Source organism: Hibiscus syriacus, unplaced genomic scaffold (genome assembly GCF_006381635.1).
Source record: "Hibiscus syriacus cultivar Baekdansim isolate YM2019G1 unplaced genomic scaffold, ASM638163v2 tig00110819_pilon, whole genome shotgun sequence".
In the NCBI taxonomy this organism is placed as follows: Eukaryota; Viridiplantae; Streptophyta; class Magnoliopsida; order Malvales; family Malvaceae; genus Hibiscus; species Hibiscus syriacus.
This window is the reverse complement of record NW_024062875.1, coordinates 2,406,741-2,431,635: the sequence shown is the minus strand read 5'-3', so window position 1 is coordinate 2,431,635 and position 24,895 is coordinate 2,406,741. Positions and strand designations below refer to the sequence as shown.

Sequence of the window (24,895 nt, the reverse complement as noted above, 5' to 3'; positions counted from 1 at the left end):
ATGGATTGATTGTCGTTCAATTTCAACATAAAGAATTTGTTGACTAAAATATTAACATCATTGATTTCAAATTGTTTTGACAAGTTGATCACGACGAATCAGAAAATTTTAGGTCTTTAGTTTTGAATTGAAAAGATTAGAAGTTTATTTGACAAGTTTGAACTAAAAGAAAGAAAGAGAATAAGAAAATACAAATTTTATAATTTTCGAACAGAGAAACCACCAAATAATGACAAAAGCAATACTAAAAGTTAAAAATTTTCAATCCACTATTGTTAATTATCGAATCAACATGAACCGAAATATATTAATCTTCTAGTAATGAAGCATTTTCCATCGTTGAGACTAACCGACGACCACGCAGTTCATCAGAAATTTAAGTTTTTACGATGTTTGTCAGTTTGAAAAATTATTATATTTTGAAAATAAGAATTTAACATGTCAATCCAATATTTCTTAACGATAATGTCCATAAATGAATTAGTGTATTATTATATTATTTTAATCTAACAAGTAAATAATTATTTCATATATCTCAAATTTCATTATAATATAAGAGTAATGTAACTCTAACATAATCACATTTATGATTATATAATATGGATATATGATTTTGTATCTACTACGTAATGTATATAATTTTGATTATATAATATATGATATATTATGTAATGAATCTCAATATAACATACAACTATATTACATTATATCATAAATTAATCTAACTTGTAAGTAGCTGAATGTCATCATTATCTTTATATATATAGGTTAAGATCCACTTCTATAATATAGTTTTTATTTAGTTTTATATAAATTTAGGATAATTGGATGAGTGATAATAGAATATTAAGATTAACTCATTGTTTTTTCCCTTGTGAATATATTCTCATTTCTTACTGTTAATCTCAATCGTCTATTTCCACTCATCCAACAGTCATAAATATGTGTAAAATTAGAATATTTACACTATGTAATCGGATCTATCTATCTATCTATATATAATATGATTTTTTGATAGATATACATTTAAATATATAATAAATCCTAAACTCTAAATTCATATCTTAAAACTAATTAAAGGTAAGCAAAGTCGATTAAAATAGACTTAATCGATCAAATTGAGACAATTCAGTCAAACTAGATTAGTTAAGTCGATTTCAATTTTGGATCTATTGAAGAAATAAATTAAACTTGTTACTTTATTAAATTTGTATACATTTATTGATACAACAGGAGAAATAATTAAAGTTGATGACGATAGTGGTATAATGCCCATAAATGAGAGTATTTTAAGAACATATGAGTGCTCTTATGTGAAAGAGGAAATAAATCCTCTAGACTTGCTGAAAAGAGGGAAAGGAACATCTTTTGTTATAGAAGAAGAGAAGTAAGTTACCCTCTTACCCTTAAAGTTATACAGTGACTGTCGATGGTGATTGATAAGGATTCATATAGGTCTTATAGATATTATTTATTAGGGATATAACACTTATTATCCCTTAATCGATAGAGCGTTATACAATGATACGATGAATCTGAGACATCATTTGTATTAGCAAAATCTTAATGGAACTACAACATGAATGGAGAGTCGTGTCGCTTAACTTTTATGTCTTTTTCGAAATTAAACATATCTTGAGAGCTTTTAAAAATCATATGATCGACTAAAAATATCTTGATAAAATAATTATTTATTATTTTATGCGTGTAGAGAATATCTCGATGCAATTGAAAATTGAGTATGTCTTAAAGTGAGCGATTATGGTATGACTAAGAACATTTTAACTTTACCTAAATAGAAGTATTTCGATGGAAGCATCTCAATATTTTTAGGGTGAAATATCTGATTTGTGTTTGAATAGAGGCATCCCAATAAGGCATATCTCATTGTGCAAACAAGTCGACGAACAAAGGGATCAAGATTCATCTTAACATTGTAAATGGAAGAAGGATACAATGTGTCATAAGTCATCTCAATAAAGAGGTATAACACTTGTCCCATTGGTCAGAAGAAAACATTATAAAGCAGTGTATTTTTAGAGTTGTTTATTATAATTTTTAATGTCTTTTGTATCATTTCTTTCTGACTAACAGTTCATTCTTTCTATTTTGAATTGAGATCGTTGTGTTTACATCTCATTATCGCGAGACATCGCATTTGGGGAGCTTCGTTGAACGAACACGGATATTCTTATGACCTCTTTAGCATGATATAGTAGAGGAGAAATCCCAGGGACATCTATGCTTGTAAAAATGAAGGTAACTGACCGTAAGAAGTTTAGATAGTTTAGCATTTATTCATTCGGCAGAGTCATATATTCATCTTACTGGTTGACATCCCAATAAGGAGCATCTCATCTAAAGGTATCTCTTATACATTTACAAATGGATTTACAATGATATTAACGCTCTTAATAGCAGAAAGATCATGATGGTTCACTCTTTATTGATTTGGATAGAGAGCTACAAAAACAATATAATTCCTCTACCCGAGCTTCTGTCGTATAGGCAGAGACATCTCATTTTAAGACGTCCACGAGTGTCCTTAGCATCGATCTAGCGGTGGAGTATCTGTGAGCATATTTTTTTGGACAAGAATCTGAGCATCTTAATGACTAAAATAGAGGTTTTCGAACGGGAATCTATGACACTAGGATCAACGGTTCTTCTTTGAAGGGATTACACAATTCACTCTTTATTAATCCAGGCGAAGAGTTATCAATTTTTGAGTTACGACTTTCAATGTTTCAATTTCAATTTATCTTAAGAGATTCTATTTCATTTTATTTAACGATTCATGTAAAAACTTTCTAGTTTACTATTTTTTGTCTTAGACTATGAAGTTTGTCATGACATGTCATTGATCTTCGGACGTATAACTTCTAAAATTGAAATTGATGTTGAGTAGGGTGAGTTCAAAAATGTTGCTCGTTTTAAATTTATGCATGTTTGTATTTAAAGGTAATGCTATGACGACATGTCTGATTGAGTTAACGGTGTGTAATTTTAGCTTGACCATCAAATTTATAATTTGTCCTAATTTTTTATATAAAGTTTTTGATATCATTCTTCATCATTTGAATTAAAATTTAATAAATACTAATAATTAAGACATAATCAATCAAAAGATATTGACCATTAAATATGTTCGATCTTATGTCTTCTAATGTAACATATAAGTAATAATGTCAATCGACATAATTTATTTAATTTAAAAAATATAATAAAGTAATATTGTTAATATATTGTAAAAGTTGGGTTCATCAGCAATACTTTTAGGGAATATATATTAATATAAAACTTTATGACAAATATAACCGCTTATTTAACTGCCACCACATTAGTTTCCATTCAAGTCCAAGCAAACTTTTAAAAATGAAAATCAGCAAATATAATAAAAATGGACTTAAACGACGTCGAAGAGGCAAATGACGCCTAAAGCGGGGAAGATCCAAGGGGGGAAACTTCCTAAAAAGATGGCATACTTTTCTGCTTCCTCTTCCTCTTCCTCTTCCTCTCTTTCGCTCCAATTCAACTCAACTCAACAAGTCTAGTCTAATCGAGTCGGGTTTCTTTCAACTCGCTTTTCTTCTCTCTTTCCTCTACCCCGCGCCCCACCTTTGCCTTTTTTCGTCTTTCTTATGCAATCTCCATCCCACGGTCACATCTTTCCACTGCACCGTCGTCTTCTTCCCTTCCCCTCCATTTGCCCCTTCCTATTTAACTCCCTTTATGGTTTCCCAGATTTAACCAAATTCTCTTATTTTTTGTTCTCTCTATATTTTTCTTCAATTATAAAAAGAGAATGAAAAAAAATCTCCAAATCTTCAATTTCTCGACTCCAAGTTTCGCCTCTGTATTCCTCACGTTCTTACGAATGAGGTATGTGTGCGTTTTTCTTTCAATTCGTTTTCTTCAATTTAATTTTGATTTATTTTTTAACTGTATTTCACTTTTCGTTTTAGTTTGTAATTTCAAATTTGATAATTTATTTCCTTATTTGTCGCCTTTTAGGGTTTTGATGAATTGGCTCTACTCGGAAACGTTGAAACTAATTTGTTGGGAAAAAGATTGGTAGAATTGAGGATTAGAAATTGTTGTGTTTGGTGCTTTACAGTTTCCGTTATGATGGCAATTGAGAAGAGTAATTTCAAAGTTTCACCCTTTGATTCTGAGTTTTTGCTGGTAGTAGAGAAATGACCATGTCAAGTGATGATAATGAGCTTCATCATAGAAGCTCTGCCGATGATTCCGATGACGATGGTGATGAATTTGATGGTGCTGATTCAGGAGCAGGTTCTTATGACTTTGATTTATTGGAATTAGGTGAAACCAGTGGTGAATTTTGTCAAGTGGTAACTCGACTTGTTATGTTCCTTTTGAGTTATATGATCTTCCTGAATTGAAAGATATTTTGTCTCTTGATGTGTGGAATGAGTGTTAAGTGATGAAGAGGTTTAGCCTCACTTAGTTTTTTTGATGGATCATGATTCATTTATGAGGTCTTTGATTGACCTCTTAAAGGGTAATAATTTTCACTTTGGGAGTCCTATTAAGAAATTGTTTGATATGTTGAAAGGAGGATTATGTGAGCCAAGGGTTGCACTTTATCGAGAGGGTTTGAGTTCTTTCGGAAGCGGCAACATTACCATCATTTGAGAAAGCGTCAGAATAATATGGTTGTCAATCTTCTTGAAGTAAGGGATGCTTTGCTTAATTGTAGGGGATACAACATGAGGAGCGGCTTCGTGTTTTGAATATTATGAGAAGTCAAAATAGTTTGATGTTTGAGAAGTTGGAAGATAAGGGTTCTGAATCATCTGAAAGAGAGGATTTGGTTGATGATTTGTGGAGCAAAAGGGTTAAGACTGGAATGCTTCACAGAAATCCAGTCGCCATTCTGGCACTAAGATTGATCCAAATTTAGAATTCACTTCACGAAGACAGCTGATGGAACCAACAAATACAGGAGACTGAATCCAAAGGTAAACTGAAGGCAGGTGTGTCAAAATATCCTTTCAAAAGAGTTCGGAAGCCGCTTTTACTCTGGTTGGATATGAATTCTGAGCCATATGGTTGCCAGGAACACTTACTCGAAAGAAATATGAGTCAGCAGCACTCAAGGAAAGGGATTGGATTAGGTTAGACGATGCTGAAGACCCAATGTTTGGAACTGGTATTCAACGAAACTGCAATGCTATGCATGGTAGCAAGATGGCAAATCTGGTTTATTGAGAGCAAGGAAGAAGTATGACCTTTAAAAGGGGAAGAATTAGCCTATGCTAGGAATAGAAATGTGAATCAATTGCCTGAGGCAAAAGTGTATGCTTCAAAGCTCCTCATAGGAGAGCATCTTATTTTGCTAAAAGTCCAGCATTATGGAAACAATACTCAATTTGGAGTTGAGATAAGATAAAGTCTATGAAAGGCCAAACCCCTCCACTGCCTTTGCAAGGGAGTCGAGTTGACTTATCTGAGCGTAATGAACAGTTTTGACAAAATACAAGACAAGGAGAAGATTTCTCTGTGGATTCTCCTGTTAGATCAATGATTGGAATATTAGAAGAAGAAATGGAAATCAGGGCCAGAGTCTCCTGATCTCAGTTTTAAATCTTATAAAGCTTCCTCATCGCTGATGAATGACCGATTCTTGCACCCTGACAGTAGAATGAAACCATCGCATGAGATGATCAGAGGGAACTATTTGCAAAACGGAGGACCAGTTATGTCTCTTTCAAAAGGTAGCAGAGCATTATTAGAAATGAAGAAACCGAATCCGACTCATCTGAGCAATTTGATGAGGAGGAGAGCAAACATCTAATGAGAAGCAAGTTTGCATATGCCAGTGGAATTGTAGAAGATCCTTGGTTGTCTTCATTGTATTCTACCCTTGATTCTGAAAAGACAAAATCTTTGAAGAAAGTTACTAAGGATGGATGGCCTCTTTATGGAATGAATCACTTCTCCTAAAGGAGCTTGAGGAAAATGTGCATGTCCCAGGAGTAGAAAGCTTCTATTTAAAAAGAAAACAGAAGGGTAAGATGCGTGAAAGCAGTCCCTTGCATAACTCTGGTTCTAGAGTTTTGGATGAGGTAGGGAAGCAAGCTTCATGTTGGGCAAGAGTGGTCATTTACGAGGGGTTACACAGTCCTCGTTAAGGGCCTACCCTACTGAGAAAAGGCTGAAAGGTGAACCTGCCTATGGTCATTCTATGACACAGCAAAATTATCTTGTTGATGAGGAGAATGCTTCGCCTGCAACTCTAATCATTGGCAGATGAATTTAACCTCGGTAGAACTGGGAAGAAAAGCCAGTTCATTGAAGCATATGATCACTGTGAAATGTCTAAAGCTTCATTGCTTGGGCACAGCACATTGACAAAGAAGAGGAATGGAAGAAGTACATGGCAAATTTCAATGGAAGAGGTGAAGATGGTAACTTGCAGCCTAACCCTCAGCAGCAAACTGACAATTCCCCTTTCTTGAAGAAAAAAAGAAAACAGAAACTGGAGGTTGAAACTGTTACTTTAGATATGGAACCATCTGAACCTCATGGTGCTGAACTGAGAACCACATATTTGGAGATGGAAATCAAACCACAAAAAAGCCATTTACTTTGATTATGCCTACCATTCATACTGGATTCTCATTCTCAATCATACATCTTCTTTCTGCAGTTCACACAACAATGACTGCTCCATTTCCCGAGATCTCTTAGAGGTTGGTAAACCCAGAGAGGAGCAGAATGGAAAGCAACAAGGTGGTCCGAATGGGATTCTCTCTAGTGACAACACAGTTACCAATAATTCAGATCATTTTGTGCAAAAAAAAATGTGCATTTTCTCTGTTCATGATATTGTAGCCGTGTGGCATTAAATTTGGAGATCCATGTATCCTTGAGACACAAGAGCCTCTTCAGGATTTGGTTTGGGGAGTTCTGAAATTTTTCTCATCAAAAACAGCACCTTCAGGGCAAAAGGTTAGAAGATACTTGTTGCCTACGAAAAGTCCACGAAAAATTGGTCTTGGGTGGGTCCGTTATGCATAGCTCAAACAATCTTGAGACTATTGAGGAGTGACATCACCTGACGCCTGGGGTCTTCCTAAAAAAATGCTTGTCAAGTTAGTTGATTCATTTGCAGATTGGCTAAAAAATGGCCAAGAGACCCTCCAACAAATAGGGAGCCTTCCAGCACCACCGCTTGAACTAATGCAAGTCAATTTAGATGAGAAAGAAAGGTTTCGAGACCTAAAAGCTCAGAAAAGCCTTAATACCATTAGCTCAAGTTCTGAGTAGTGAGAGCTTATTTCCGTAGGGAGGAGCTTCTTAGGTATTCTATCCCTGAATGGCTTTCTCTTACACAGCTGCTGATGGCAAAAATAAATAGTTGCTCCCTTGAGAAGAGGTGGAGGTAAGCCAACTTCGAAGGCTCGAGACCATTTTATGCTGAAACGTGATCAGCCACCACATGTTCCGATTCTTTGTCTTGTGAGAGATGCTGCTGGCAGATTGCTTGGGAGTATTGGAAAACGTGCAGATGTTTGTACTTTGATAAGAGATTCTCAGTAGTTTGATGAAGAAGTTTCTGATGCACAAGTAAACCAGGTTGTTAGTGGAGCCTTAGACCGATTGCACTATGAACGTTATCCTTGTGTACAATATGATGGAGAGAGGAAATTGTGGGTTTATTTGCATAGAGAAAGAGAGGAAGAAGATTTTGAGGATGATGGTACCTCATATACTAAGAAATGGAAGAGGCCAAAAAAAGATACTGCTGAGCAATCTGATCAAGTAGCTGTAACTGTGGCTTCTCCTGGGACTGGGGATCAGTTGAAATTTGAATTAGGCTCAGCGCCTAATGTCGAACCTTCATGCATTAATGATGATAAAAAGATGGAGATAGTGTTGCAATAGATCACACGTGGAGGATAATGGCAGCGTCAGTCATGGGTCTGAGCGGGTAACACTCAGCAGGATCACCCAATGACATGTGAACCTCCTGACCTAAATCCTGCGCTAGAGAGCGAATTGCAATGTCAAGAAAATTCCACTATTGAAGAATTTGACGATGAAACTTTTGGTAGAGAAAATTCAGTTGGCCTCCTCGGTGCAAACTTATTATGATCAATACTTCAGGTAGTTTTTAATTTTTCTGCGAAAATTTATGATGTTTAGTTGTTTGTGTGTTTAGCTGTTAGGATGGACGCACGTGTCATGTATGTATTACATATATCTACAAGATGATGCTTTAGAGGTTAATAATTTTTTCTCACAAGTTTAACCTAGGATATTTTGGGTATATTAACTATGAACATGTTGAATTATGAATTTAGTTGTGGCACTTAGAAGGCTATAAAACCTTGTAGCAATAAATTCCTGTACCGTGACACCGCTCATATGGCTTTTCTAATTGCAACTTCAGAGGAAAGAGATGAAAATAAGACTGTTGTATCTTTTTGTGCCTGTCATTGACCCTGTTGGGTTCTGACGATGACATTTATGCAGGGCAAAGTGCACAGCTAAGGGTAGAAGTGCAAAAGGCACTCGAGGTATGTATTTATATATTGGAAGGTTACATATTTAGTGACCTTAGCACAAAATTTGGAGTAGAAAGTGATGTAGTGAGGGGCCAATAATACGTTTTTTTTGGAGTACAGAATCTACAGATGGATATACTTCACGACTCTGCTACTCATCCCCATAAAAATATGAACTTTTTTTTTAATTTTTTTTTTGTATATAGTTTTGATAATTTCAAATATTATTTCATACGCTCACTGACTGAGAGGCAAATTAGGCATTGTAATGTGCCCGTGTAAATATGCGTTACCCATAGGTTTTTGTTTTATATGTTCATTTACTTGGAGCAGGTTTCGGTTACAAAAGCAGCTTTATTTCCTATATAATTCGAACCATTGATTTCATCTTATTTTGCAAATAAGAGTATTGTTGTGTTAAACCCATGGCACTCAGTATCTTTTGGTTAAAATTTAATTGTTTAGTTGTAATTTGTATAACTATATTTTCATAAAATATATTGTATCATGTATAATATATATAAATTACTTAAAAAAACAAATCACTTGAAATTTCACGATCAGATACATCTCAATTAAACTATCATTTGAAAATTCTATAATCAAGTCTCATTAAGTTTATTTGATCATAATTTTTTTTAATAATCAAGTCTAATTTGATCATAATTAACGAGTACATTTAAAATTTATTAAACGGTCTTATAAAGAAGAAGAAATAGTTGCCTCAAATTCCAAAAGTAGAGGTCAAATAATAATAATAATAACCCAGTGTTTTGTATTATATATAAAAATTAAGTGCATGTTGATGTTCCATTTGAATTCATTCAGCAAACAATGAATGGAAGACGTTTCAGTCACACGTACGATGGTTATGTATCTGCACTCTACAGACCTTTCTTTCTTACCACTGTACTAATTACTATCTACCTTTTCCCATTCACTTTTAGTTAATAGCAGTGAGTGGAAGTCTGGAATCTTTCAATTGGGGAGCTGTTGATGCTGCTTCATATTCTCCCAATGCGTGTTTTATATCTCCATTGCCTAATTTTCCTGATTTTCCTTCCCAAAACACCTTCAATAATTCCTCAAATGGAGGTGTTTTAAGCTCCTCAATCGAAGTCATGCTTGGTAGGTTAAATGCCCTCTTCCTCGGCGTTGAACACGATGGTTTGTCCACCTGTGGTTTTGAGTTCCCAACCAAAAACAAAAGGAAAAGACGGTTTTATTAAATTAAAACACACACACACACACTTGTTTCTATACTTTTGCTGGTTTCTACTATCTTACCATGTATTCCTCCTCCAGACATTTCCCTGCATTCTCTGTGATTCTACAGTCTTGTGGTAGTGACCACCCTTCAGTTCCCTCAATTCCACACAACAAGGCAAGATCATGGAGTTCATGTTCCCACATGCTTCCTGGTCAAGTTGTAATGAATCTGCCGGTATTTTTGTTCATCAGTTTATTCTTTTTGTCCTTTTATCAGGTTCAGATAAGGAGTAACAAATCTAGCTGGATATCTTATATTAACTTATTTTTGAGAATCTAGATACTTACGATCAATGGATGTGAGGCAACTGTTGTTTGCAGTGTCTACATCTTCAAGGGCAGTGGACACGGCGCCAGAAATTGATCTCGGAGAATCTGATTGGCTTCTACCCCTCCCCTAAATTGAATAAAGATAACAAAAATCAGTGATCTATGTCTGAAAATTTTCTAAAACACTTTTGAGAGAATAAAGCTTACCTAACAATGGAATCCACCGAATCAACGTTACTTTTTTCTAAACCTAGAAGGGATTCCTGAGCATTCCTCCATTGCTTAGAACTCGTCTTTGCTTTCTTCATACTGCAACAAGATTTTTGTTGCATGTTCAGTGCATACTAAAAAATTAACATTTGAAGTGGAAAATTGATGCCAGGGAAAACCAACGCATACCAGTTTTGAAGAACCTCTTGCATATTTCTTTCCTCTTTCGACAGCAGAAGTATCTTCAATATAGTGGGATTCGGTGCTTTCCATGTGAACATTCCATTCATTTTTAACAACATTAGTGGACTCTTGCATGGTAGACATTTCTTTCTGTAGCTCACTTGTTTTGTTGAATGCATTATCCCGGAGATCATGGACTGCCATTTGGACCTAAAAAGAAAGAAATAAAGGAATTTATTCCCAAAATAGTTATCAAGCACAGATCAAGAACTCACAGCTCATAAGAATGTTGAGATTAGAAGTTATATATTTGGTTACCAGTTTTTTCTTCCTAGCACTTGAACCTGCAAGAAGTTCCGCCACCTTCTGTAGCAATTGCTTCTCTTCATCAGCGGCGCATTCCTACATGTATTGTAGATTTCAATTGAACTTAACGGTTACCAGCTCTAAGAAAAGCAAATTTGTTGCAATTAAGAACTATTAAGTACCTCAAACTTCTTTTCAAATTCAGACAATTTGTTGTCATTCATTATTTGTGCTTCTTCCACGATTTTGGTCAGCTTGGATGCATGCATGTCTAAAGTCTCGAAGAAATTCGCTGTTATTTTAGAAATTAACCTTGCATTGTCTACTGCCCTGGAGTGTGCCTGTAGATGAGATAGAAAGAAGAGAGCTTAGTACCAACACCTCTCAATTATTGATTAGCTGAGACACAATAACTTACGAACCTCGTGCTGTTGTCGTGCAAACACAGTTAGCTTCTCCTCCTGCTTGTAAAGACTACTTTGAAGGTCATTGAGTAACGCTTCAGCCTCGTAAGTAATACCTTTGAATAGCTGAACCGTACAAATAACATCATAAGAAGAAGAAGTAAAAAAGGAAGGTCCACTTGAAAACTTAACTACAGAATACTGCTTACATCCTCAAGGTCATGCGAGTGCTTAGAAACTTCAGAATTTAGTTCACCCAAGGTTGACATGAAATTTTCATCAAGTTTTGAGGCTATAATGTCCAGTGCTTTAACACCCAAACCATACGTGCTCTTCAATTTCCCTAACCTTCCTCGAAGTTTTTCTGTAGCCTGCAGGTGTACACAGGATAAACTATTAGAGGCAGTCATCAAACCCCTGAATATGTTCAAATGTGCGGTTGAAACCATACCTCTGACTTTGTCGATACAAATGAATGCATATCTTCCTCCATGTGTTTCAGTTGCTGCTCTTGTTGAGTCACGGAAGCTGCCAGAGTCTTGTGCAAGATATCAAGCTGATTGGTCAACTGGGACTGGAACTTTTGGATAAGTGCTTTGTTTCCATCCTCAATTTTATCCTTCCTTTCTGAAAGCCGAGCAGCATTGAAAAAACAAATCCTTTAGGGAACAAGTCATTCTATAACAAAGTGCAGTGTGAAGGATACTAACCGATCTTGGCAAACAAATCTGAGACATCTGATGCAGCATTTTCGAGCTCTGCTCGGAGTTCAAAAGCACAGTCAACTAGTGTTTTCTCTGAAAAATCAGCAATGGCCATATTTAGTTTCAGAAAAAAATACTAAATAAACAGCATGAATTCAAACTAAAAAGATACAAGTGACAAAACAACCATCAAAGGGGAGATAAAAGAAAAGGGGAAAATTTGCTCAGACCAGAGAAGTTGCCCACAAGCAACCTCCAACTCACCAGATTTAAGGAGATTAGATATAAAAAGGTCCTTCTCTTTAATAGTTGCATTTGCTTGTCTATGTTTATCTTCGAGATCAAACAATTCATATTCAGTTTCCTCAAGCTTTTTCTGGGAAAAAAAAAGAAAAAGAAAAGGAAAGAGAGATGGTTCACTTCTGTCACAGTATAAGACAAGGAAAGAGCCAATCTGGCATTTGTAAGTTAACTATCCAATACTCTGATACCTCCTTCTTTTCAAGTTTTCTCACTTAAATCTGCAGTCAACAGCTGCTGTGAATTGTAAAGTTCCTGAAGCTCAGTAATTTGCTGCAGAAAAGTAAAGAAAGAATAATTAGCTTGACCTCTAAACCCTACATCAGGGAAAAAAAACTAAAGGGATAATTTTGAAGCAATGTACCTTCTCCTTGGATTCTGATTCAAGTTCCATGCGCTCTATTTTTTCAGCCATAGCCTGAGGTAAAAGTTAATATTTCTTAGTAATACAACTAAATACAATCCTCCATGAAACTTGAGACAAACAATTCTACCAGTTAACCATATGGTTTGAATCCAACCTTCTTCTCTGCTTCATCCTGGAGAAAACGATCTCGTGGAATGTAAATTCCATTTTTTTCTCTTGCAGAGTACACCTCTGATTAAACGTCAAAAAAAAGGAAGGAAAAAGTATCACTTAAAAGAACCAATTGATGATTCATTGAGTTTATTGGCAAAAAAATTTAAGGAATAGTCAACTACCTTGCTTCAGCCGATCAATTTCAGAATATAAATCTTTTATTAAAGCAGATTTCATCATCTTCTGGTTAATCTGTAATAGTAACAAATTTCAATTATTTTAGCATGTTAAGAAGAGAACAAATATTTTAACTTTGTACAAAAGAGAAATGAGACATGATTCAACCTTATAATGTGAGAGTATTAGCAATAAAAACTAAACAAAAAAACAAAAGGTGATTCTTAAGACTAATCTGCTGACCTCCGGTTTGTTTTTTATATTCTTGGCACGATGTGCGTAATCTAAAGTGCTGAGTGTTTCTTCCAGACAATGGATGGATGGTGATATGGTGGCAATTATACATGTTTTTGTTTTCCCTCCCAAGGAATCCCTCAGTAGCCTTGTTAGTTTGCTATCTCTGCAGTTTGCAAATATATATATATGTTATTTATCCAAACAAAAACAAGATGCTATTGAGAAATTCTCATCTGGATAACCCATACCTATAAGGTACATGACCAGAGTGCTCAACGAGGCCATTGATTACACGACCAAGAGTGAGCAAGCTTTTATTAATTTCTCCAGCTTCCCTTGCTCTGCCCTGTAAGAGTCAATTACTTAGGATCAACACTTAAAAGGTTCAAATGTCCTAACATATACAACACTGAATCAGTCCTAAAAGAGAGTGCAACATAGAGAATTTTTTTCATTTGACTGTATAAGACTCATAGCAGACATTCACTCTTCAGTCATCAAGTTTTTTTCATTTGACTGCATAAGACTCGTAGCACATACATTCAATCTTCAGCAATCCCACACATTTGTCAAAGCAAAAGTCACACTCAGGATGGTGGTAATACAATACCTCTCTTGCACCAGAACGTGAAATATTCTCAGAACCAGCAAGATCAACAAGATTTAGCTTCCCGCATTTAATCATCTCTTCCCCCTCTGGAGTACACTCCTTGATGTGGATTGTAATTGAAAATATAGAATGAGAACGACTACTTTGTTTGTTAAGCAGAGTTTCAGCTGTACGCCTTTTAGCAGAGCCTTTTTCCAAAATTTTGTAAATTTCATTAGCAGTTGTTACTATCTCTTCTTCCAGGCCCCTGACAAAAACTCCCCCTTTCCCATCTTCCATAAGAGCAATGGGTTTCTTACTTTTATCATCAATGAATTTTGTAGTTTCCTCTGGCGCCAGAAGATCTGTTATTTCCTCATTGTAAAGCTCTAGAAACGTAACTTTCATACTATATTCGGCATTCTGAGCTTCTAATATATAAAAAATTTGTTTAACAGCTCTTGGAATAACACCTGCATCACTAGGGAATTCTCCATTCTGCATAAAATCACAATTTCATTTAGAACTGAAAGCAAGCAAAGGATCATGCAATTCATATATAATATGTTTGAGAACATGAAGATGAAAATTTGTATTCAAAATTCAAATTTCATCTTATAAATTAAATTGTAAGAATGAAAAGCATATAGAATAGACATAAAAATCAATAAATTTGAAAAATAATAATGAATGTTGCATTTATATATGTTTTATCACACAAATTATACTATTTTTCAAATGCAACCTTAACAAACTAGAAAGAAAAAAAGGTACCTTTTTCCTTGCTCCTCCCTCCATTGTGTATGTCTTTCCAGTTCCCGTCTGGCCATATGCAAAGATAGTGCAATTGTAACCCTCAAGAACTTCATTAACAATTGGAGACACAGCTAGATCAAATAACTCCTTTTGCTGAGACGATGGACCAAAGACCTGACACAAAAGAAATCTCCAACGTTATAAATTGACGCATGAATTTTCAAAGCCCTCTTTACCTTTTTCAAAACCAAAAAATAAAAAATCCCAACTTTGAAATCAGTCTACATTTTCTCAAGAACCAAACAATTAATTTTAATATAACACAAATTTTAACCTCCACTCATAAAAAAAATAAATTTATAACAAAAATACAACCTTGTCAAAAAGAAAGGTCCGATCAATTTGCTTATTAGCAATACTCTGTACAGCACAAACTTCTCTTCTACTTTCATTACACGATATCACCACCGGAGTATTTATTCTCGCTTCATCTTCACCCAGTGGCCTACAATGGGAATATTGTCATTATTAATTTTATACATTTAACTAAACACTAACTGGAAAATAAAAATAAAAAGAAGAGAAAACTGACCTGCAACGTAAAATAACCTGAACGTTAACGCCTTTATCTTTATCATGTTTGGAGCTTGAATTGGAATCGGCTGATCGCAGATCTCGCACCGATTTGTCGTTTGAACGTGGCGTTTGCGATGGTGATAGCGATACCAATCCTCCTCCTCCTCCTCTTCTTTGCAGCTGTGTAGATTCCATTACAGATAGCTCTAACGACTCTGCGATTCAAAGAAATGTGTAACTACACTGAGCAAACTCGGATTCCGTGAAAATGACGTGGTTTACTTCAAGATTTAAATGCATATACGTTTCTTAAATGAATCTAAAACTTTTAAGTACATTCACCGACTGAGGAAAAGCTGAAACTCAATGAGTTAACACGACACAAATGTATCATTAATTCAGTCAGAGAAGATCAAATTTTTGAATAAAATAGAAACAAAATGAAGAGAGTAAACCATGCACAGATTTGGAAGAAGAAGAAAAAGCTATTTTACCTCTTCAGAGTAAAAAGAAGAGATAAATGAAAATCAGCAAAGATGTGAATGAAAAAATGTATATCTATTTGGATCGGAATAAACAGATTTAGAGTTTCTAAAAATTAAAGAAATGGAATCGGCGATGAATATTATTAAGAGGAAACTTACAGTATAAATAAATGCCGGCGAGTTAAAAGGAAATTCTAATGGCAACTATAAGTTCAGAGCTGTAACTTTTAAAGTGGAGAGCGAGCGAGATTTTGATCAAACTCCAAATGGCGACGATTTATGAGCTCTCTCCTTATAATAATAATAAGAGTAAATTACACCATTAGTCTCTGGTTGTGTATCAATTCCAGTATTAAAATTTAGGATCAACTACACGTCTAATACTTAAATTACTATTTTTATTTTGTTTTAGTACTTAAACTTTATTTTTTAAAAATTATATATAATGTTTAGTTTAGTTTAGGTTTCAATTTGGTACCCGCAGTTAAAAATTAACAGAACTACTGACGTGATATTTTTTATTTTTTCAATGATGACGTAACATTATCTAATTGTAACACGTCAACATCACCGTTAAGTTTTTAACGACAGTACCAAATTGAAATTTAAACTAAACGTTAGATATAATTTAAAAAAAAAATAAAGTTTAAGTAATAAAACGAAATAAAAGTAATAATTTATATACTAAATGTGTAATTTATCCTAAATTTTAAAATATTTCAATTTTAACATTGTATTTTAATCGATGTTTTAATTAGGACAATGGATTGTTAAACCATTAATAATATGATAACATGATAGTTTAATATTGATCTTAAAGCTTACATATGCTCATGTAAAAAATAAAAAATAATATTTATTATTTCATCTCATCTTCTTTTAGGATTCTTTTCGCTCATTTTCAACTATAATTTGAAAATATGTAATTTTTTTAATATTTTTTTATGATCACACTAGATATCAATGAACTAGTTTCATCGTCGGTTGTCACTCTATCAAATTAGAGTTTTCTAAAATCTATTTAAAAATCATGAAATTAAACACAAAAAATCTATTATTTTTAAGGTTTGGAGGATCTCTAGAATTTCAAAGAGTATGAAGTGTTTGTTCGAAAATTGAATGGTAAAAAGTATTATTTCGAGAAAATGAATAATATACCTTGAAATTAGTCTCATCAGAGTATATAGGAGCATTAGAACATAAAAATTTTAGATAATTTTTCATCGATTTTGAACGAATTTTGTAAAAAAACTAACCCAAATATAAGATAAATGAATGAAATACAAATATTTTAATATCATTCTTTTCGTAACGATGATTGATGATAGACAATGATTAATTAACGATGATAGCCAAAAGATTCTAATGTAGAAAAACAAAGAAAAAAAGTCATATCATCAAACTATTAACAATTTAACGATCTAATACCATAATTGAAATACAAACTAAATGTATTGGTAAAATTAAAGTGTTTTAAAGTTTAATTCTAAAATTGAAATACAACTTAAAGTTTGGTGGTTAATAGTGTAGTTTACCCCTGATAATAATAATAAGGGTAAACTACGCATTTAGTATATAAACTATCAATTTTAATCCATTTTAGTAACTAAACATTTAATTTTTTTCAAAACTATACCTAAAGTTTAGTTTTTATTTTATTTTAGTATCTCGTTGTTAAGCTTTGGAAAAAAAATGATAGTCTAGGTACCAAAACATGTTTATTACCTAAATCATACGTAAGTTCTGGAAAAAAAAATTTAGGTACTAAAACATATAAAAATGATAGTTTAGATATTAAACGCATTAATTGTTTTATGACGGAATATTAAAATGAAATAAAAAGTAAACTTTAGGTATAATTTTGAAAAAATTGAAAGTTTATGTACTAAAACGGACCAAAACTTATAGTTTAGGTATTAAATGCGTAATTTACCCTAATAATAATAATCATAAACATACTCGAGAGCTCGAGAGAGAAGAGACGGAGCCCGGAGCTTTTTGGTTTGATTTTGACGGCGTTAATTTGGATAAACAGTGAAGGGACGGCAACGAAGTTTGAGGAAGGTTAGGTTAACGGCACTAAAGGAGCTCCGTACATCGTAATATCCGACCGTTATAAACGGAGACAAAAGGCTTAAAGCCAACAGAATAATATAAATCCTTTTAAAAAATAATGGGGATATAGGGATGACAAAATGCAAATGGTTTTTTTTTGAAATTTAACTTTAAAAATATAATTAACATATTTGTATAATAACTTTTAAGATATCTAATTAAAATATTCATAAATTGTTTATACAATATTTATACTTTTTATACATTTCAAATGCATTAGAAATATTTAATAATTATAATCTAGATGAATATGACAAAATAATTATGGATGTATATAGTATTTATAAAGATAATTGTAATGTTTTAATTTTAACAGTTAGGATGAAACGAAATGAAGAACAGATTGAGCATGACAACAGTGAACAATTAGTACATTAAATGAGACGATCGTTCGAATTCGACTCAAATTCTTAAAGAGTCAAAATGAATTACTTAATATTTGATTCGAAAAACTCGAACTACTAAAAAAATAATATATTGAAATTTTAGATTTTTTAAACTAAATTATTAATGATATTAAACTTTATATTGTATTTTTAAAAAAAACACAATATAAGGCTTTCATATATTTAATCTTTATTTTTTTTAAAAATACTATATTTTTAATTTACAATATAATATTTAAAATTGACATTTTATATTTTTAAATCACTTTTTAACAATAATCTTAAACAATTAAATTTTACTTTTTTAAAATACTTTTAAAATTACTTTTTACAACACTTTTAAAATTATTTTTTTAAAACAATACCAAACTGACCTATAATAAATATTATTTTATTAATGATTTTTTATATTTTTAATACTTTTATATAATATTTAAATAAAATAACTAAAAGATATTTAATTAAATTAATTTTTTAAAGATTGATAATAATTTGTATAATTGCTTTATCACTCTATTAATTATTATTTGTTGAATTCTAATATAAAATATTTTTTATTTACACTGTAAATATAATATAATATTATTAATTATATTTAAAATATTTATAGAAAATTTTCATTGATCAAATTTTGTGTGTGATGTGATTAAGATTTTGTGGGTGAGGAAAGTTGAGAGCCACTAACAACCAATGAGAAGGGAGTAAATTGGTAGATTTTTCTCCTTTTTGTTTTTAAAATTGATTTTTGAATAATTTGATATAATATTTATATTATTTAAGATCATTTTCTATTCATAAATTAGAAAATATTATATATTTAAATAATTTTAATTTTCATATTTTTTATATATCATACCAACGACTTGGAATCAAGTTATATTTAAACGATTATAATAAAGAGAATTTTGGATTTTGATAACTAATTTCGTCTTCTAATAATTTAAATAATTGTTCTATTTCTTTTATAAAAATCTAATTTACCAATAATCATGAGTCTAATAGGAAGGCTTTTATATTTTTGAACTTTTTTGTATGTAGATGGCGGAAATTTTGAATTTGAATTTTAAATTCCAACTTTGTTTATTACAAATAAACTTTATAGAGATAAATAGCTTTCAAAGTTTTTTTATATAACAAATCATTCTAATTTTCTTTATTTATATTATTTTAAGTAATTTTTATCAGATAAATCTTAACTAAAAACAATAAAAATTCAATTGAATATCAACATATAATACACTAACATTTAATAGATTCTAGATTGTTCTCTTGAAAATAATACAATTCTTAATTGAATGCCCTAAAGATCCAACATGATATTCACAGTGAGCATTAACATCATATCATTTCGGGTAAAGAGGTTACAATGATAGGAGATATTTTGAGGCCATCAATCATCTTTCCGGTAATTCTAGATATGATTCTCTGTATAAAATAAAGATTGACGTGAACTTGATTTTTCTTATATTTTTTTCTCATAGACCATAACTTTTTTATTGTCTAGTTTTGCATACAAACACCTATGGTTTCCAACCATCGTAACTTTTTTTTATATATAGTTTTAGAGGATGTCACATTTCTAACGGTTTTAATAGATCAAACTTTCTACTCTTAATGTTTATTTCAATCAACTCACTCGAGATTACTAAATCTGAAAGTCTTTAGTGGCACTACACATTAATTTATTACATGATGGTGTTGTGAAAGTATTAACGAAAAGGATAGTGATTTCTTTCTCGAGCAAAGGTGATTGCACTTGTGCTGCCGCATCCCTTCATATTTAAGCGTATTGTCTAAAATTATCATTTGATTTTTCTTGGAGCATCAAATGATCGAAACAACATATTAGTAATGTGCTTGTATTGTTTCATGAAAGTCTTAAGTCTTAACCAAGTTTATCTACAAGCTCACTTGAACACGACTTAACTAATTGTATCATCTAATCGTAGGCCCATTCAAACTTCTTAAAAGCAATAGATCAATAGTTTATCACTTCTGAAATTTCCCGTTATCTCTACAAAATTAATAATATAGGTAGAAAGACAATTTGTATTGTCAAAATTTTCAAAGACATGTACTTTGAACTCAAGAGCCAACAATCATCATCATTTAAAAAAAATACACTCTAATTTGGCCCAAGGAGCCAACGATCACCATCATCATCTTCATATTTTTATTTATCTGATATTTATTGAGATCTCGATCAAATTATATATCCCAACATATCATTATTATTTTTATCTAAACCGCGAAAATAGGAATAGATCGAGAGGAGTGGGTGAAGGGTAATCGCCCCTCCTAAAAATTTAAAATTACCATATATTTTAGATTTTATTTTATATATTTTCTGTTAAAAATTTATTTTTGTTATCTATAATTTTATAAGTTTATTATCCCAAAATTTTAAAAGTTTATCCGGAAAATTCTATGTATATCCCTCTGAATAAATCCAAATCCGCTTTACTCCTACCTTCACCAAGCCACCTTTGAGTCCACTCATCATTATATTGTTGTTTTAAACTCTATTAATCCCGAGTATTTTTTTTATTATTGTTTCATGAATTAAATAGGAAAGATATTTTGAAAAGAAAAAAGTGATAAAAGAATAATGTTAAACAATAACAATGAATAAGAGATTATTTATTTTATATTTTAAGGAAAATTGACATGTAACTTAATGTTATCATAGATTTTGGAATGTTAAAGCACTAAAGAATCTTAAAGACGTTCTTTTGAACTATCAAGATTAACTTCAATGAGATAAAACACTTCCATAAAATGAACTAAATTTTTTATATATAAATTTAATTAAACTTACTTGATTTACTTAACGACACACTTAAAAATTAATATTAATATATTTTTATTGATGTAGAATTATTGAGATTGAAGATACAGTTACATCAATTGATTTATTAAACATTTCCTAATTAAAAACTTCAAAAAAGTTTAATATACAGAAGGTTAAGACACTTGGAGACATATGCAAACTTAAGAAATTATATTAGAAATTTAAGAATGTAAAATTATATCATTAATAGAAAATACCTAAATTATATGAAAATTTTGAATTTACAGAAGTTTAATACCGTCGCACCTCCAACACCTTCTCCATCCCCGAAGACACTAATCAATGAATTATCAATAAAAAAACATTTTTAACATTTAAAAAAAATAAAATTAATTCTCTAGTCTTCACTCAATTAAAGACTTTTTAACATGATATTACTAACTTTAGAGCTGAAATCCTCAACCTAAATTAAAAAATTCACCACTATAGCAAAGAATATAATTTCTACATGTATGTTCCAATTTAGCACAATATCTAATACAAAATATGCAATTGATGCATTAATTTTCTTTAACTTAAGAAATGTAATGAATTTTAAACAGGGATATATAACCCTCTCGATATACATCAACATCCAAATTGGAAATTGAATTTAGGCAATACACATGAAAACGACAACTTAATATTTTTGAAAATGAAAGACAGAAAATTCTACAAATTGAAAGAATTATTGTACCAAACACCATTAAAAACAAAATACTTGGAAAGGGTCAATGGTTGGAATGCAAGTTAAGTGTCACTACCAATTTTATCTCAAACTTTTTATTAAAACGATAAATAGTAAATTCTATTCATTTATTTACATAATTATGAGATCAAAATTGTTTCTAAATTGGGAGCTGTTAGATTAGGTAAAATGTCCCATAGAAAGTGGGAAATTAAATCCCAAAAAATAGAAGAAAAAAATAAAAGAAAAAAGAGTTCCAAAAAGGAAGACAAAGTGGGGTTTGGATAGAAAGTGGAAAATTAAATCTAAAAAATAGGAAAAAATTTAAAGAAAAAATAAATTCCAAAAAGGAAGACCAAGTGGGGTCTGCATGAGGGTTGCAAAGACGTCCCACGTGATAAAGAGTGATGCGAGGAGGCACATGCCCCTCTAATGTACCTTTTCGACTTATCTACGTGTTAAATTTAATCAAATCATTTAAAATCTTAAATATTTTATAACTTTAATAATTATATCATCCAATATATCATGACCTCAATCGTAACGAACAAACATTAATAGAATATGAATGAAATATAGTAATTTGATTTAATCTGAAATCAGATCCATGCATGTGCAAGAAAATTTAAGGATAAGATTCCTATTTAGCATGCATTACGAAATCCAGTACGTGGCAGGCAGTGGGAAAGTAGAGAAACAAGGGGATATTATTATCTGTCATTGTTATGGGGTGAAACAGTTGTTTACTTGGAACACACTCTATGTATTTCCTGCGTATGCTTTACTTCTACCCTAATCCTTACTCATCCATTTCTTTTTTTAGATTTTGCATTGGAAAGACAACATGATTCTTTCCGGTTTCCACACACACACACACACACGCTATATATATATGTAATTGGGTCACTTTAACTGAACTGTTGTGACAGGAAATCATTTGTGTAAGGTTTCTTTGAACAAGATCAGATCCAGTAGTCTGAACCAAGACTTTACATTTGGGCAATAAAAACAAAATGTAAAGGAAAGAAACAAAGATGAAAATAGCAAGGAACCTTATGTCCAATGGAAGCATAATTTGTAATCGTTTTATAAGGAAAATAGAATATATGTATATGGTCCCACAATATGTTTTAAGAAATCATCTGATTCCCTTTGCATAGTTTGTTTAGTTTAATCATGACAGCCCACTCTCAAATATCCCTTGGCACAATCAGTTCTAAGGAATATCAATTTTGTCTCGAGAAAGAAAGCAAATGTATGATTCCCAAAACGAAAATGAAATAACCTTCTTATGTTCAAAGCTTGCTGATAATGATAAAATTAAATAACCTTCCTATGTTCTTTCTATAGTTTAATAGGCTATAGATAAAAAAAATTGATTGACAGTTTATAATTCACCTCTTTTGAATTAGACAAAGAATTACCAATCAAAGGTTTTGAGTTCAAAAATATTACTTTAAAGGTTTAGAGAAAACTAGGACGAGAATGGTTTTGAGGCATCCCAGCTAGCTCTCCAAAGAGAGGATTGTTTATATACCTCATGTTTTGTGTTACATATGGTGAAACAGAATAAGAGAGAATCAATCTTCTCCACTGACATAATTTAAGTCTTCATGGACTCATTGTATTAGTTTAGTATCCACTTAATGAAAGATTATTGTTTCTCATGAGCCATCTTGACCGTCAGTTGTCATATTAATATATTAATGTAGTGATATAATTGGTTATCACAATGTAAAAAATGGCGTAAGGGTACACCAAGACGGTAAGAGTCCTATAGCCTAGACACAAGATGCAAGCGTGAGGCATGAGACGCACGTCTTATTAAAGTGAGATGTAGTTTTTAAAATTAAAAATATACTTACTCATATGCATACATAACTTATTAAAATAGATCATTAAACTATAAAAATTAATAGGTGAAGATTCCACTTCATTCTGGCCTTTGCAATTGACTATACTGATGACAATCATCCATCACCTGCAAATGGAAAGTTCAACGTATTCTGGGAAACCAACAATTTGGGTCCATGCCAAATTGACTCATTAAAAGATAGTAATTCAAATGTGAAGATTGCTGTAAGCTTAGGGGGTGATAGTGTAGGCAGAGGTAAAGCCTTTTTCGCACCCAATTCAAAGACATCTTGGGTTCAAAATGCTGTTTCTTCACTCACTGATATAATCAATCGGTATGACATCGATGGGATCGATATTGACTACGAACACTTCCGGTCGAGCCCCGAAATGTTCGCGGAATGTATCGGACAGCTCGTAACGATTCTGAAACAAAGTGGGACTATTTCGTTCGCTTCAATTGCTCCCTATGAAGAGATTAATAGCTACTATTTAGCTCTGTGGAGGAAATATGGACATGTAATTGACTTTGTAAACTTCCAGTTCTATGCATATGATAAGCTCAGTGTTTCCGGCTTTATAAGTAGGTTCAAAGAGCAAGCATCTAATTACGGCGGAGGTCAATTGTTGGCCAGCTTTCAGAGCGGCGGCCACGGTGGCCTGAGACCTTATGATGGATTTTTTGAAGCCTGCAACAAGTTGAAAGATGAAGGAAAGCTCGGTGGCATCTTTGTATGGTCTGCTGATGAATCAAAAAACAAGGGCTTTGAATATGAGAAGAAAGCTCAGGCTCTACTTGCTGCATGATCAACAGGTTTAATTATTACTGTGTTTAATATAATAATCATGGAAAATTCTCCTTTTATGGAGAATTGTTTTTCATTTGTGTCCTATTTCTTACACTGATTAACATTGGAAGTTGAAAATGTTGATGCCTCGTTTGGTTGGTTAACGCAATGGATTGTGTAACTAAATCGATTATTTATTTTTTATGTAATACATCGTTTACTATTATTTTATCCAAAATATTTTAAAATCATGTATTAGAAATTATTTATTATCATATTTATCTATAGGTAATTAATTATAGAAAAATATTTCATTAAAAAAATTATACAAAATATTAATATTTACTACTGTTTTATGTATCATATACTATAGATTTATAATTACTTATCTTTAATATTATTAAATTTAATAATATTGTTCTTATCAATCATCTATATATCATATACTCTCGTACATCGGGTTGAACTATACTCGATTCCATCATAAATCGAATTAAAGGTGTTCAAAGGTTGGAGAAATAACACACTTAATCAAAATTCAATTCTAACAATTACTATATCATTATATCAACAAGTAAATAATGACCAATTTGTGAAGATTTTAAACCTTTAAGATCTAAGTTGTCATAATAATTTAACCTTAACTATCAACATAATAGAGAGGCTAGGTTGTCAAACATTTAATTTAGAAAACACTAAAGCATTGAGCAT

At 32.0% G+C, this 24,895-nt stretch overlaps 1 protein-coding gene and 2 pseudogenes across 1 annotated transcript; 2 read left to right on the top strand and 1 right to left on the bottom strand.

Moving 5' to 3' along the window:
• The first annotated feature begins 4,128 nt into the window (after positions 1 to 4,128).
• LOC120142138 lies at positions 4,129 to 8,694 on the top strand (annotated as a pseudogene).
• A 643-nt stretch (positions 8,695 to 9,337) lies between these two features.
• Positions 9,338 to 15,771, bottom strand: LOC120141996 (annotated as a pseudogene).
• A 7,512-nt stretch (positions 15,772 to 23,283) lies between these two features.
• On the top strand, positions 23,284 to 24,203 carry LOC120142137 (chitinase 2-like). The gene is made up of 2 exons (XM_039156879.1): positions 23,284 to 23,288; positions 23,468 to 24,203. The coding sequence occupies exons 1-2, from the start codon at positions 23,284 to 23,286 to the stop codon at positions 24,201 to 24,203; spliced, it is 741 nt and encodes a 246-aa protein (XP_039012810.1).
• Positions 24,204 to 24,895: the final 692 nt, after the last annotated feature.